The sequence below is a fragment of the Octopus sinensis genome, linkage group LG6 (assembly GCF_006345805.1).
Source record: "Octopus sinensis linkage group LG6, ASM634580v1, whole genome shotgun sequence".
NCBI lineage: Eukaryota > Metazoa > Mollusca > Cephalopoda > Octopoda > Octopodidae > Octopus > Octopus sinensis.
The window spans coordinates 587,798-604,417 of NC_043002.1; the positions used below are offsets into that span (position 1 = coordinate 587,798).

The following is a 16,620-nucleotide window of genomic DNA, read 5'->3' on the forward strand; positions in this document are numbered from 1 at the left end:
CACACACATCATCATCGTTTAACGTCCGTTTTCCGTGCTAGCATGCGTTGGACAGATAGACCGGGGTCTGGGAAGCCAGGAGGCTGCACCAGGCTCCAGTCTGATCTGGCAGTGTTTCTACAGCTGGATGCCCTTCCTAACGCCAACCACTCCGTGAGTGTAGAGGGTGCTATTGACGTGCCACCAATACAGGTGCCATGGGAGGCTGGTAGCAGCCACAATCAGTTGCTGATTTTTATTTGCCACCAGCACAGAAGCCAGTCAGGGAACCGCTGGCATCGGCCAGGTTCGGATAGTGCTTTTTACGTGCCACCGGCACAGGTATCACAACTACAATTTCCATTGATATTTATTTTGATATTGATAATGATGTACTTGACTCAATAGGTCTCCTTAAGCAAAGCAGGTCACTCTACGATCCAAGGTAAGCACAGCAGGTCATTCTGCAAACCAAGGTACTTTGGATGGGGCGGTGCTATGCAAAACTGGTGCAGGAGGCAGCCATGAACTCACATTATTTGTCAGGTCTTTGCAGTCACAGCATATCTCCAGAGATCTCGGTCTTTCGTCATTACCTCTGTGAGGCCCAGCATTCGAAGGTCATGCTTCACGACCTCATCCCATGTCTTCCCGAGTCTTCCTCTACCCTAGATTCCTTTCACTGTTTGGGAGTGGCACTTCTTCACACAGCTCTCCTCGTCCCTCCACAGTACATGACCATATCAATGCAAACATCTCTCTTGCATGCCACATCTGATGCTTCTTATGTCCAGTATTTCTCTCAGGGCGCTTACACTCTGTTGTGTGTGCACACTGACATTACACATCCAGCAGATCATGCTAGCTTCATTTCTTTCAAGCCTACCTTTCACTCTGAGCGAGAGACCCTTTGTCACCAGTAGGGGTGAGAGCTTTCTAAACTTTGCCCAGGCTATTCGTATTCCAGTGATGACACTCTCTGAGCAACCACCCCAATTACTAACTTGGTTACCTAGGTAGCGGAAACTATCAACTACTTGCTTCTGTACAGTTGTGTTATGCAAAATCTACTCACAAGGCACTGGTCAGCTAAAGGCTAGAGCAGGAGACACTGGCCTAAGACATTACAAAATGGAGCTGAACCCGAGAACACAGGGTTGCAAAGTAAGTTACTTAAACACAGAGCCATACCTGTGTCTAACCAGATACAAACAGATGTGTGTTTGTGTGTGTGTGTGCATGTACATGTGTGTGAATGATTGTGAACAGACATTAAATGGCAATGATGATGATGATTTTACAATTCTCAGAAATGGTGTTATTTGCTTACCATTCAACATAAACAGAATGGGAGGGGACCTTACTTTGCCATTAAACCTGTGATGATGGGTGACAGAAAGTGTAAAATGCTGAATGAATGTCTACCTTAATTAAATCTTGTCTGACCGATGCAAGCATGGAAATGATGAGAAATATAAAGACTATCAGCCTGGATGAGTTAATTAAAGTAATCGTTAGCTTTTGTTACCCAGAAGATGTAACGAGGAGGGAAAATGGCTGATATGAAAATATAGTAGCCATGTAAAAAACAGGTTGGATAAAGTTCAGCAAACTACTACGATTGCAAGTAACAAAGATTTTTTTCATTCAAAGTGAAAGTCAGATTGTATGGAAGTCGGGTTCGAATTGCAATGCTGCAGTCATGAAACATGGGCCTTGAATGCAGACAACTTAAGAAGACTGGAAAGAAATAAAGTTGACATGTTTTCTGGGATGTGCAAAGTATGGCAGAAGAAAATGCTGCTATTGGACATGTAACAAATAAATGGGTGAAGACAGCGATATAAAAAGGGGACAAAAATTTATGCAGATAGAACATGTGGAAGAGGGAGACCCAGAAAGTCATAAGATGTAGTTGTCATCACTGATGACAGGATCTGGAACTTGGTGGAGGAGATGACAAACACCAGGAGGATTCGTAGGATTGGATTCTCAAAAAGGCAAACCAAACTCAACTCATGTAACGTGCATGTATATATACATATACACAAACATTGGTATGTATATATATTTGTCCAACTGGGCCCTTTGCCTAATTGATTCCCCTACACAGCCCCAATACACTCCATCTCTTCACTAATTTTCCTCTCCATCAGAAACATTTCCCTCCATAGCCATCGCTCACCCTTAATACTCTCCTCTCCACTCCTATTTTACATGGTCAACCTCCCCAATGAGCCACTAAATAATATCACCTTCCTCACCGACAGATCTCTTCCGCTCACTCTCCTCTCTCTCTCCGCCTACCACTCTCTTCCCTCACACACTCTTGAAACCTATCCAACCATTCATCATCATCTATGCCCCTCCTCCTCCCATTCTCATACACCTTTCTTCTTCCTTCTGCATCACCATTATGAATCTACACGCCATCATCATTGGTCACCCCGTCACTCTTTATCCAACCCTCAACCCTAACCAATTTCTACACTTGTCACCCACACTTCCCAATTTATTATCCACTCAACACTGTTGTTCAATCATTATATTCTCACCCATTCTCCATTTCTCACTCTCTTATACACTCTTGCCACATCCACCACAGACACTTCTACACCTTCTGAACCCTTTCTACTCGACTCGTACTTTGTAGATGATCGACCAAGGCACCTCATCACTGCAATTTTCATCTCTACCTTAATCGTGTTTACCCTATCCTCATCTCATGAAACAGGAGAACTTACATAACCCCTTGTCACATGCTCTGCTCTCGCACCTTCTCTCATACTTGAACCCTTCATCTCCTTATACAAATCTGACCCTTACAGGCTTAGTAGTCTTGGGACTGTAAAAAGCACCCAGACCACGTTGTAATCGGGTTAGTGCTTAGAAAGGCTTCCAGCAAAGGAAACTATGCCAAAGAGGCAACATGGCACAAACATGTCCTACTACTCATAGGATATTTTCAAGCCGTTCAATTAAAACCAACATGGAGCATGTAGGTTAAATACCATTGAAGATAAATATGATGATCTTGCATGAACATCTTTTACTAACCTGTACAGTTAAAACCATTTCCAATATATCCAGCTTTACAGCTACAGTTGAAAGTACCAGCAACATTCATACAGCTAGCCTCAGGTGCACAGTTGCTCAGAGCTGCATTACTGCATTCATCAATGTCTGCAAGTTGAAACAAGCAAAATTTGAATTAAATACAGAGAGCAGCAGAGTTTGGAAATTAACAAGCAGCATAGAGAGTAGAAGCTCGAGGGACTTAAGAAGACAGGAACACATTGATAATAATATACTTTAGATAAAATGTAGCATTAATACATTATATTCTTAAATGAGGCAACATTATCAGAAAGAAATCCGCAGTGTATTTGTTGTACCAACCTGCACAATTGACTCCGTCTCCAGTAAAGCCTTCCCTACAAGTACAGTTGAAGCCAGGAACAAAGTTGTGACATGTTGCATATTGTGAACAGTTGTGGAGTGAATTCGTACATTCATTTAAATCTGGAAATTGAAACAACAAAAATAAGGCTCAATCGTAATTCAAGAAGAACCGAAACCACAGCAACATAATTAATTCAGAATGGACAAATGAGAGATTGTAATCTGCCTGATGGACGAAATGACGGGATTTAGTTAGAAAAGCTTACAACAGAGGTTGTATCTTTTGATCCTAATTCTAAATGAATTATTCTAAAATTACATCAGCAATCATTGGAATGGTCAACAAAAATGGATGTTCTGTGTCCTTTTGCCATTTTATGTACGGACTTTGAATGTAGGAGACTCTTATGCACCACACAAGTATCAATTCTGCTATGGTTGAGGGGTCTTCTTTCCATAACGCAAGGCACCATATATTTCGATCCTGTGGTAGACAAAGTAAGGCGTCACATACCTCAGTTCTCTATATTTATATATTTGTCCAACTGGGCCCTTTGCCTAATTGATTCCCCTACACAGCCCCAATACACTCCATCTCTTCACTAATTTTCCTCTCCATCAGAAACATTTCCCTCCATAGCCATCGCTCACCCTTAATACTCTCCTCTCCACTCCTATTTTACATGGTCAACCTCCCCAATGAGCCACTAAATAATATCACCTTCCTCACCGACAGATCTCTTCCGCTCACTCTCCCTCTCTCTCTCCGCCTACCACTCTCTTCCCTCACACACTCTTGAAACCTATCCAACCATTCATCATCATCTATGCCCCTCCTCCTCCCATTCTCATACACCTTTCTTCTTCCTTCTGCATCACCATTATGAATCTACACGCCATCATCATTGGTCACCCCGTCACCCTTTATCCAACCCTCAACCCTAACCAATTTCTACACTTGTCACCCACACTTCCCAATTTATTATCCACTCAACACTTGTTGTTCAATCATTATATTCTCACCCATTCTCCATTTCTCACTCTCTTATACACTCTTGCCACATCCACCACAGACACTTCTACACCTTCTGAACCCTTTCTACTCGACTCGTACTTTGTAGATGATCGACCAAGGCACCTCATCACTGCAATTTTCATCTCTACCTTAATCGTGTTTACCCTATCCTCATCTCATGAAACAGGAGAACTTACATAACCCCTTGTCACATGCTCTGCTCTCGCACCTTCTCTCATACTTGAACCCTTCATCTCCTTATACAAATCTGACCCTTACAGGCTTAGTAGTCTTGGGACTGTAAAAAGCACCCAGACCACGTTGTAATCGGGTTAGTGCTTAGAAAGGCTTCCAGCAAAGGAAACTATGCCAAAGAGGCAACATGGCACAAACATGTCCTACTACTCATAGGATATTTTCAAGCCGTTCAATTAAAACCAACATGGAGCATGTAGGTTAAATACCATTGAAGATAAATATGATGATCTTGCATGAACATCTTTTACTAACCTGTACAGTTAAAACCATTTCCAATATATCCAGCTTTACAGCTACAGTTGAAAGTACCAGCAACATTCATACAGCTAGCCTCAGGTGCACAGTTGCTCAGAGCTGCATTACTGCATTCATCAATGTCTGCAAGTTGAAACAAGCAAAATTTGAATTAAATACAGAGAGCAGCAGAGTTTGGAAATTAACAAGCAGCATAGAGAGTAGAAGCTCGAGGGACTTAAGAAGACAGGAAACACATTGATAATAATATACTTTAGATAAAATGTAGCATTAATACATTATATTCTTAAATGAGGCAACATTATCAGAAAGAAATCCGCAGTGTATTTGTTGTACCAACCTGCACAATTGACTCCGTCTCCAGTAAAGCCTTCCCTACAAGTACAGTTGAAGCCAGGAACAAAGTTGTGACATGTTGCATATTGTGAACAGTTGTGGAGTGAATTCGTACATTCATTTAAATCTGGAAATTGAAACAACAAAAATAAGGCTCAATCGTAATTCAAGAAGAACCGAAACCACAGCAACATAATTAATTCAGAAATGGACAAATGAGAGATTGTAATCTGCCTGATGGACGAAATGACGGGATTTAGTTAGAAAAGCTTACAACAGAGGTTGTATCTTTTGATCCTAATTCTAAATGAATTATTCTAAAATTACATCAGCAATCATTGGAATGGTCAACAAAAATGGATGTTCTGTGTCCTTTTGCCATTTTATGTACGGACTTTGAATGTAGGAGACTTTTATGCACCACACAAGTATCAATTCTGCTATGGTTGAGGGGTCTTCTTTCCATAACGCAAGGCACCATATATTTCGATCCTGTGGTAGACAAAGTAAGGCGTCACATACCTCAGTTCTCTATATTTATATATATTTGTCCAACTGGGCCCTTTGCCTAATTGATTCCCCTACACAGCCCCAATACACTCCATCTCTTCACTAATTTTCCTCTCCATCAGAAACATTTCCCTCCATAGCCATCGCTCACCCTTAATACTCTCCTCTCCACTCCTATTTTACATGGTCAACCTCCCCAATGAGCCACTAAATAATATCACCTTCGTCACCGACAGATCTCTTCCGCTCACTCTCCCTCTCTCTCTCCGCCTACCACTCTCTTCCCTCACACACTCTTGAAACCTATCCAACCATTCATCATCATCTATGCCCCTCCTCCTCCCATTCTCATACACCTTTCTTCTTCCTTCTGCATCACCATTATGAATCTACACGCCATCATCATTGGTCACCCCGTCACCCTTTATCCAACCCTCAACCCTAACCAATTTCTACACTTGTCACCCACACTTCCCAATTTATTATCCACTCAACACCTGTTGTTCAATCATTATATTCTCACCCATTCTCCATTTCTCACTCTCTTATACACTCTTGCCACATCCACCACAGACACTTCTACACCTTCTGAACCCTTTCTACTCGACTCGTACTTTGTAGAAGATCTACCAAGGCACCTCATCACTGCAATTTTCATCTCTACCTTAATCGTGTTTACCCTATCCTCATCTCATGAAACAGGAGTACTTACATAACCTCTTGTCACATGCTCTGCTCTCGCACCTTCTCTCATACTTGAACCCTTCATCTCCTTATACAAATCTGACCCTTACAGGCTTAGTAGCCTTGGGACTGTAAAAAGCACCCAGACCACATTGTAATCGGGTTAGTGCAATTTGGGAAACTTCAGCGGTCTGACTTGCCAGGAAGGAACGTCGGACTGCTGAACGGGAATACAAGTTGCATAAATCAGACACCAACAGGAAAAAGCGGAATAAATCTTCCAACCATCTCAAGCAAGTGACATAAAAAGCAGTGCTTGAATTTGAACAATGCATAGCAGCCAATCCTGACAGCAAAGTTTTCTGGAAATATGTGCATTCGAAGCAGAGACCTCACTCTCCAGTGGGCCCTCTTCGCAACCCTCACACAAACCAGATCACTAACGATCCCAAGGAATGCGTAGAACTCATTGCCGAGTGCTATGCAAGCATATTCACTGTTGAAAATCAAAGTTTACCATCTTCACCATCTCTAACAGCAAATTCCATAACAACTAGGGAATTTACACCAGCAATGCTGCGACGTCGCCTTCAAAATAAGCGCAACTATGCCTCCCCTCGTCTTCATGGAGTTACATACCTGCTTCTCAAACGTGGCAGGTACTTCCTTTTACACCAGCTTTCTATTTTTTACCAATACTGTCTCAACAATGGTGCTACTCCGGAGCAGTGGAAAACCGCCAGTGTCATTCCTCTGTTCAAAAAGGGCGACCGCACATCACCTGTCAACTATCGCCCAGTCAGTCTCACTAGCTGTATTGCAAAACTGATGGAATCGTGTGTCAGAGAAACACTTTGGAACTTCTGGAGCTCTCACAGTCTCATCCGACCCTCACAATATGGATTTGTCCCTAACTCCAGCTGCAGTGATCAGCTTGTCGAGTTCCTTGAGGACATTACTCAGATCACTGACAGTGGCTCATGGGTGGATGTTGTCTACCTTGACTTTGCTAAGGCTTTCAACTCTGTGCCATACAAAAGGCTTATGGTGAAACTCTCTGCAATGGGTGTGAGGGATGATCTTTTTAACTGGTTGAAATCCTTCGTTCTCAGCCGAAAGGAGGTAGTCACAGTTCTAGGACAGCATTCTACACCATATGAGATGTCATCGGGTGTACCACAGGGATCTGTTCTTGGTCCCCTCTTGTTTGTGGCATACATTAATGACATAGATGCCAATTTAAAGAATGCCACAGTATTGAAATATGCAGACGACATCAAGCTGTACCTTGAAATCAAGAGGACAGATCCTGATGTCTACAACTCTTTCCTGCAATCAGACCTGGACACAATGCAGCAATGGATCACAGACTGGCAACTGAAACTGGCTGTGGACAAGTGTACCACCATGCATTTTGGGAGAAAAAACCCTGTGTCCACATACTCCCTCCAAAACACTGATATCAAGAAATCCTTTTGCAAGCGTGACCTAGGCGTCACTGTCAGCAGTGATTTGCGTTGGACAGAGCATATCTCTAAAATTGTCAAGAAAGCCGAGGGTGTCTTGGCATCACTCAGCAAGACTTTTGTTAGCCGCTCTCCAGCCATCAATTTAAAGCTGCATACAGCTATGGTACGACCACACTTGGAATTCGCATCATCAGTTTGGAACCCCTATCTTGCTCCGAACATTGACCTCCTGGAATCTGTTCAGAGACGTGCAACCAAACGCATACCCTCCATCAGACACCTACCATATTCTGAGCGCCTTGTTTCCCTGGGCATGGATTCACTTAAGCTCCAGTGTCTGGCGATGGACTTGGTAAACACCCACAAAGTTAGCAACCAACTCACCAACAACACTGAACACCTTTTTGATCTCCATGTGTCCAACACCCGTGGACATATTTACAAAGTCAGAAAACAGCACAGCTCCCTTGACTTTCAGAAACATTTTTTCACGCTCAGAGTTGCAGAAGCATGGAACAAACTGCCTGCATCAGTTGTTGACTGCCATGACACTGCATCCTTTAAGGCCCTCATGCTTTCCGAAATCTGCCGAAACTACACCTGATTGTCCCCCTTCCATACTCATACACGTATGTGTATGTCATGACTCATGCACTGTTCTTTTCCTGACGCTTGCACATTACCCTATGTACTAAACATACACTTTAGATGAGTTGTAGTGCACCTGAGCACTGTACGCAATGTTTTATTATTATTATTATTATTATTATTATTAAAGGCTTCCAGCCAAGGAAACTATGCCAAAGAGGCAACATGGCACAAACATGTCCTACTACTCATACGATATTTTCAAGTCGTTCAATTAAAACCAACATGGAGCATGTAGATTAAATACCGTTGAAGATAAATATGATGATCTTGCATGAACATCTTTTACTAACCTGTACAGTTAAAACCATTTCCAATATATCCAGCTTTACAGCTACAGTTGAAAGTACCAGCAACATTCAAACAGCTAGCCTCAGGTGCACAGTTGCTCAGAGCTGCATTACTGCATTCATCAATGTCTGCAAGTTGAAACAAGCAAAATTTGAATTAAATACAGAGAGCAGCAGAGTTTGGAAATTAACAAGCAGCATAGAGAGTAGAAGCTCGAGGGACTTAAGAAGACAGGAACACATTGATAATAATATACTTTAGATAAAATGTAGCATTAATACATTATATTCTTAAATGAGGCAACATTATCAGAAAGAAATCCTCAGTGTATTTGTTGTACCAACCTGCACAATTGACTCCGTCTCCAGTAAAGCCTTCCCTACAAGTACAGTTAAAGCCAGGAACAAGTTGTGACATGTTGCATATTGTGAACAGTTGTGGAGTGAATTCGTACATTCATTTAAATCTGGAAATTGAAACAACAAAAATAAGGCTCAATCGTAATTCAAGAAGAACCGAAACCACAGCAACATAATAATTCAGAAATGGACAAATGAGAGATTGTAATCTGCCTGATGGACGAAATGACGGGATTTAGTTAGAAAAGCTTACAACAGAGGTTGTATCTTTTGATCCTAATTCTAAATGAATTATTCTAAAATTACATCAGCAATCATTGGAATGGTCAACAAAAATGGATGTTCTGTGTCCTTTTGCCATTTTATGTACGGACTTTGAATGTAGGAGACTTTTATGCACCACACTAGTATCAATTCTGCTATGGTTGAGGGGTCTTCTTTCCATAACGCAAGGCGCCATATATTTCAATCCTGTGGTAGACAAAGTAAGGCGTCACATACCTCAGTTCTCTATATTTATATATATTTGTCCAACTGGGCCATTTGCCTAATTGATTCCCCTACACAGCCCCAATACACTCCATCTCTTCACTAATTTTCCTCTCCATCAGAAACATTTCCCTCCATAGCCATCGCTCATCCTTAATACTCTCCTCTCCACTCCTATTTTACATGGTCAACCTCCCCAATGAGCCACTAAATAATATCACCTTCCTCACCGACAGATCTCTTCCGCTCACTCTCCCTCTCTCTCTCCGCCTACCACTCTCTTCCCTCACACACTCTTGAAACCTATCCAACCATTCATCATCATCTATGCCCCTCCTCCTCCCATTCTCATACACCTTTCTTCTTCCTTCTGCATCACCATTATGAATCTACACGCCATCATCATTGGTCACCCCGTCACTCTTTATCCAACCCTCAACCCTAACCAATTTCTACACTTGTCACCCACACTTCCCAATTTATTATCCACTCAACACCTGTTGTTCAATCATTATATTCTCACCCATTCTCCATTTCTCACTCTCTTATACACTCTTGCCACATCCACCACAGACACTTCTACACCTTCTGAACCCTTTCTACTCGACTCGTACTTTGTAGATGATCGACCAAGGCACCTCATCACTGCAATTTTCATCTCTACCTTAATCGTGTTTACCCTATCCTCATCTCATGAAACAGGAGTACTTACATAACCCCTTGTCACATGCTCTGCTCTCACACCTTCTCTCATACTTGAACCCTTCATCTCCTTATACAAATCTGTGGGACTGTAAAAAGCACCCAGACCACGTTGTAATCGGGTTAGTGTTTAGAAAGGCTTCGAGCAAAGGAAACTATGCCAAAGAGGCAACATGGCTAGCCTCAAGTGCCCAGTTGCTCAGAGTTGCATTACTGCATTCATCAATGTCTGCAAGTTGAAACAAGCAAAATTTGAATTAAATACAGAGAGCAGCAGAGTTTGGAAATTAACAAGCAGCATAGAGAGTAGAAGCTCGAGGGACTTAAGAAGACAGGAAACACATTGATAATAATATACTTTAGATAAAATGTAGCATTAATACATTATATTCTTAAATGAGGCAACATTATCAGAAAGAAATCCGCAGTGTATTTGTTGTACCAACCTGCACAATGACTCCGTCTCCAGTAAAGCCTTCCCTACAAGTACAGTTGAAGCCAGGAACAAAGTTGTGACATGTTGCATATTGTGAACAGTTGTGGAGTGAATTCGTACATTCATTTAAATCTGGAAATTGAAACAACAAAAATAAGGCTCAATCGTAATTCAAGAAGAACCGAAACCACAGCAACATAATTAATTCAGAAATGGACAAATGAGAGATTGTAATCTGCCTGATGGACGAAATGACAGGATTTAGTTAGAAAAGCTTACAACAGAGGTTGTATCTTTTGATCCTAATTCTAAATGAATTATTCTAAAATTACATCAGCAATCATTGGAATGGTCAACAAAAATGGATGTTCTGTGTCCTTTTGCCATTTTATGTACGGACTTTGAATGTAGGAGACTTTTATGCACCACACTAGTATCAATTCTGCTATGGTTGAGGGGTCTTCTTTCCATAACGCAAGGCGCCATATATTTCGATCCTGTGGTAGACAAAGTAAGGCGTCACATACCTCAGTTCTCTATATTTATATATATTTGTCCAACTGGGCCCTTTGCCTAATTGATTCCCCTACACAGCCCCAATACACTCCATCTCTTCACTAATTTTCCTCTCCATCAGAAACATTTCCCTCCATAGCCATCGCTCATCCTTAATACTCTCCTCTCCACTCCTATTTTACATGGTCAACCTCCCCAATGAGCCACTAAATAATATCACCTTCCTCACCGACAGATCTCTTCCGCTCACTCTCCCTCTCTCTCTCCGCCTACCACTCTCTTCCCTCACACACTCTTGAAACCTATCCAACCATTCATCATCATCTATGCCCCTCCTCCTCCCATTCTCACACACCTTTCTTCTTCCTTCTGCATCACCATTATGAATCTACACGCCATCATCATTGGTCACCCCATCACCCTTTATCCAACCCTCAACCCTAACCAATTTCTACACTTGTCACCCACACTTCCCAATTTATTATCCACTCAACACCTGTTGTTCAATCATTATATTCTCACCCATTCTCCATTTCTCACTCTCTTATACACTCTTGCCACATCCACCACAGACACTTCTACACCTTCTGAACCCTTTCTACTCGACTCGTACTTTGTAGATGATCGACCAAGGCACCTCATCACTGCAATTTTCATCTCTACCTTAATCGTGTTTACCCTATCCTCATCTCATGAAACAGGAGTACTTACGTAACCCCTTGTCACATGCTCTGCTCTCGCACCTTCTCTCATACTTGAACCCTTCATCTCCTTATACAAATCTGACCCTTACAGGCTTAGTAGTCTTGGGACTGTAAAAAGCACCCAGACCACGTTGTAATCGGGTTAGTGCTTAGAAAGGCTTCCAGCAAAGGAAACTATGCCAAAGAGGCAACATGGCTAGCCTCAAGTGCCCAGTTGCTCAGAGTTGCATTACTGCATTCATCAATGTCTGCAAGTTGAAACAAGCAAAATTTGAATTAAATACAGAGGGCAGCAGAGTTTGGAAATTAAGAAGCAGCATAGAGAGTAGAAGCTCGAGGGACTTAAGAAGACAGGAAACACATTGATAATAATATACTTTAGATAAAATGTAGCATTAATACATTATATTCTTAAATGAGGCAACATTATCAGAAAGAAATCCTTAGTGTATTTGTTGTACCGACCTGCACAATTGACTCCGTCTCCAGTAAAGCCTTCCCTACAAGTACAGTTGAAGCCAGGAACAAAGTTGTGACATGTTGCATATTGTGAACAGTTGTGGAGTGAATTCGTACATTCATTTAAATCTGGAAATTGAAACAACAAAAATAAGGCTCAATCGTAATTTAAGAAGAACTGAAACCACAGCAACATAATTAATTCAGAAATGGACAAATGAGAGATTGTAATCTGCCTGATGGACGAAATGACGGGATTTAGTTAGAAAAGCTTACAACAGAGGTTGTATCTTTTGATCCTAATTCTAAATGAATTATTCTAAAATTACATCAGCAATCATTGGAATGGTCAACAAAAATGGATGTTCTGTGTCCTTTTGCCATTTTATTTATGGACTTTCTCAAAAGCATGATTGGAACTCCTTTCTTCAATGTCAGTTTGAGGGAAAACATTGCAGGAGTATCCAAAAAGTTAGGAAACTCAATAGGATAACTCTCAGACTCATTAGGGTCCACAACAGTATGAATTGAGAAATAATTTTCTTTCTCAGTGTTGATTGATAGAATAAGTTTCCAATTGACAATCAGGACAGTTTCATTCCTTGGTGTAAGTATGGCTCTTTCACTAGGCCAATCATGATCTTGTCCAATGTTTGGGTAAACCTTGGTGATCAGCTCTTCTACAGTTTTGACCAAAATGCTACAGCCATTTGTAAAAGTGATATCTCCATTACTGTCTTGCTGAATGCTTCTGTTTCCCAGATCCAGGAGCTGAGTTGCAAATCTCCAAGTATCCTAATCTCTGAAGAAACTGACTCTCCTGGAAGTCCAACATGGCCAGAAGACCAATTAGGCCAAAAGTCCAATCTGGCAGAAAGTCCAGTTTCGGCAGAAGTTCAATTTGGGTGGAAAGTTTGATTTGCTTGAACGTTAAAGTTCTTTAATGTTTCCTTCTCAGAGATCCACTTCACAAACTCAATGGAACTTCAAAACCTCACAAATACAAAACTCCTACTCTAAGTTGGATCTAGTTTTAAATGAACTGAATTGGAAACATTTTTAAATTCCCATGGTTTGGTATTTAAATTCAGATTAAATGTAAAACTTGTAAGTTCTCACACTTTTGGAGTTCTTTTCAAATTTGATGATGATGATGATGTATCAATATCTTTTACTCACCTGTACAATTAAAACCATCTCCAGTATATCCATCATTACAGCTACAGTTGAAAGTACCAGTATCATTTACACAACTAGCCTCAGGTGCACAGTTGTACAGAGTTGCATTGCGACAGTCATTCGTGTCTGCAAATTGAAACAAACAAGATTTGAATTAAAACTATTGTATAGAGAGCAAAAATTTTAAATCAGGAAGCTTTGAGCGAGATCGGATGACATTGCTATCTATATCTTAGATAAAATGTGCCATTAATACATTATATTGTAAAATCAGACAACGATATCACAAAGAAATCTTTAATAATGGACTTGTTATATAATTGACTCCATTTCCAGTGAAGCTCTTGTTACAGCTACTGTTGTAACCACCGTCAATGTTGTAACGCAGAGCAAATTGTGAACAGTATCAATGGTTGTATGTTTTGCACTAATTCTAAATGAATTAGACAGAAAGTTAATTATTATCATCATTTTACACCTGTCGTGCTGGTGGCACGTAAAAAGCACCGACTACACTCTCGGAGTGGTTGGCGTTAGGAAGGGCATCCAGCAGTAGAAACTCTGCCAGATCAAGATTGGAGCCTGGTGCGGCCGTCTGGTTCGCCAGCCCTCAGTCAAAATCATCCAACCCATGCTAGCTAGCATGGAAAGCGGACGTTAAACAATGATGATGATGAGGATGATGATGATGTTCCATTCTGGCAAGCATTGGACCCTTTAGACGAGTCGGATGATTGCATCATGCTCCAGCATCTCTGCTCTGGCATGGTTGCCATGATTGGATGCTCTCCTAACACCAACTATGATATATTGGGTGGGTACTGGGTGTGTTTGTCATGGCAGGAAACCTTGCAATGTGCATGACTAAAGATCCTACTTGGGGCCTCTGCAACTGAAAGAAGAATAGGAAAAATGACGAAGGATGTTAAAGTGTGAGATTTATGCAGCCGTGGAGTGAGTAATAAAGCATACACTAATGAAGAGGGAATATGTAAGGGCAAAGAAAAAGAAAGAGGGAGTCAGTAATAAAGGAGAGCTAAGGCTGATGTGGTTGATTGTGTAAGGGGTATGAGCTGCTCTCCCATATTATAAGGGTTAGTTGGGTGTAGGCATGAGGAGACAGAGGGACTGGAAAGAACCAATTTGGTGAAGGTGATGAAGACCCTAATGTTGGTTAAATGAAGGAAGAAGGGGATTAGAGGTTGTGGGAAGGCAAAGAGTGAAGGAAGTTAGGGTTTGAGGGAGTCTTTGAAGTAGTCCAGAGAGGGAAGGAGAAGAGGGTGGTGAGTAAGTGGAACAATTATGGGTGTGATACAGTGAGAAAAAGAAAACAGTGTTGGATTAGAGAGCAAAGGTCGTGAGATCTGTGAGGGAAAGGAAGCTGAGAAGTGTGGGTGTGAGAGAGAAATCCAACTGGACAAGGAGGAAGGGATTACAAAAGGTGGGGGGGGGGAGAAAGAGGAAGAGAAGCTGAAAGTTATCAGAGAATTGGGGAGAAAGGAATGATATCTAAAGAAGATATATCTCATTCAGGAAAACTGTAGGGAAAGAAGAGGGTTAGAGAACGAAGAGAGGAAGAGAGTGAGTGCAAGAGGAATAAGTGGTTGGAAGGTAGCTAAAGGATGAGGGTAGCAGAGAGGCAGGGTGCGAGGAAGAAAGCAGTGAGAACATTCAAAGAAACAAGATTTCCCTTTTACACACTTTTGGCCATATTTTGCCTGAGAGAACAAATTTCCTCTCCTTCAACATATCACAATCAGTTCTTTGTGATGCTCAGCATCTTGAAACTGGCTTTCAGGATTTTGTTTCGTGTCTTTGTAGGTCTTCTTCCACTGGAAGCAACCATTTTGAAGGTTCGGCACTTTTTTATGCTGCAGTCACCCTTCAAACCCATCACACGCTCACAGCAACACAGTTTTTCTCTCTCTCACAAATTCCATCTGATTCCACTTAGACACACAACAGCTTTTCTCTTTGATCAATTACACTGCATCTTTCATGCATGCTGACATTACACGCTAACAATGGGTTACCACTGACGAAAATACCATCTGAACTTTAAACCTCAACACAAGCTGACATAACTAAAACATATCCATCATTTTCTGGAATAATTCACGACAAAATGGAGATTCTGAAGTGAAAACTGATGCATATCATTAACAATCAATGTTAATCGACTGAAACTGCTTCTAAAAACATTAGAAGGTTAATTAGACAATTAAAAATTTTGATTCTCAAACAACAAGGAATTTCACAAGGATTACAAGGAAAAATAGACATTATCATAAAGACATATCTACATAGGCACAGGCATGGGTGTGTGGTAAGAAGCTTGCTTCCCAACCACATGGATCTGAGTTCAGTCTCACTGTATGGCACATTGTGAGTCGATACAGACACACACAAACTTATATATGTAATATATATATATATATATATAATATATATATATATATATATATATATATATATATATATATATATATATAATTTATTTTATAGAAGGAGCTTCTACAGGACTAGAACTGTTTCATTCAAATGAAATCTTCAGGAAGCTTCCTGAAGATTTCATTTGAATGAAACAGTTCTAGTCCTGTAAAAGCTCCTTCTATAAAATAAATTAATTTACTCTGCTATGTATTGAGTACCTTATTAACTGTGGTTAACCCCGACTCAACTCAGGACCTACATATATATATATATATAAAGATACACTAAAGAACTCTACATCCCTTGTTAAACATATTTTCAATTTGAAAGCTAAAAGCATTCCTTACAATTTGAAATGGTTCAATATATAACCAGAAAATCCTTATTAAGGTGGCCAAAAAATCTGTTTGTGAAAATTTAGAGTTAGAAAAGGTAATCCAAATTCTTTGCTTAATTCCAAATATGAGATTAACAAACTGACACCCTCTAAACTACT

The 16,620-nt window shown here is 40.8% G+C and overlaps 1 protein-coding gene across 3 annotated transcripts in view; it reads right to left on the reverse strand.

The window, feature by feature from the left end:
* Positions 1-3,005: 3,005 nt before the first annotated feature.
* Positions 3,006-16,620, reverse strand: part of LOC115212747 (fibrillin-1-like) — a 28,167-nt gene continuing 14,552 nt past the window's right edge. Inside the window, exons 2-8 of one of the 3 annotated variants that reach the window (XM_036503534.1) lie at positions 13,692-13,817; positions 12,519-12,641; positions 8,850-8,975; positions 5,250-5,372; positions 4,907-5,032; positions 3,379-3,501; positions 3,006-3,162 (exon numbers count right to left, since the gene is read on the reverse strand). In XM_036503534.1, the coding sequence (XP_036359427.1) occupies positions 3,032-3,162; positions 3,379-3,501; positions 4,907-5,032; positions 5,250-5,372; positions 8,850-8,975; positions 12,519-12,641; positions 13,692-13,817 (878 nt within the window). In that variant the 3' untranslated portion in view covers positions 3,006-3,031. The remainder of the gene's footprint in view (positions 3,163-3,378; positions 3,502-4,906; positions 5,033-5,249; positions 5,373-8,849; positions 8,976-12,518; positions 12,642-13,691; positions 13,818-16,620) is intronic. The other 2 variants (XM_036503536.1, XM_036503535.1) reach the window with 2 other exon arrangements.